The sequence below is a fragment of the Penaeus monodon genome, chromosome 23 (assembly GCF_015228065.2).
Source record: "Penaeus monodon isolate SGIC_2016 chromosome 23, NSTDA_Pmon_1, whole genome shotgun sequence".
Lineage (NCBI taxonomy): Eukaryota > Metazoa > Arthropoda > Malacostraca > Decapoda > Penaeidae > Penaeus > Penaeus monodon.
This window is the reverse complement of record NC_051408.1, coordinates 33635099-33635430: the sequence shown is the minus strand read 5'-3', so window position 1 is coordinate 33635430 and position 332 is coordinate 33635099. Positions and strand designations below refer to the sequence as shown.

At 47.3% G+C, this 332-nt stretch overlaps 1 protein-coding gene across 1 annotated transcript in view; it reads right to left on the bottom strand.

The window, feature by feature from the left end:
* The window catches only part of LOC119588213, a gene marked incomplete in the record, with an annotated part of 23266 nt that overhangs the window by 5488 nt on the left and 17446 nt on the right, over positions 1-332 (bottom strand). The window contains 1 exon segment of the mRNA XM_037936914.1: positions 56-289. Coding sequence (XP_037792842.1) covers positions 56-289 — 234 coding nt within the window.

Below are 332 nucleotides of genomic sequence, written 5' to 3'. Positions count from 1 at the left end.
TCCTATAAAGAATCTTTAATAGTATCTATAAGCTGAAGATATTATAATATCTAACCTCCTTCTGGATTTTAGACACAACACCCCAATGCCTCCAGTAAAAGGGCATCAAAATGTGCTGCAGTAGATTCAAGAGGCGGTGCTTCAAACTGAGTGGGCTCGGGTACTCCTCCAGCGGCCCAGAGACGTAGGCCGGGTTCTGGACGTTGCCCAGCACGGCGCTGTGGCACGCGTCCATCCCGGAAGCTGCTATTGTCATGTAAGTTAGTTCGTGCACGAAAGGGTACACCATCTGAAACAGGCATAACCAAGTTTAGCGTCATGATAACACTAAA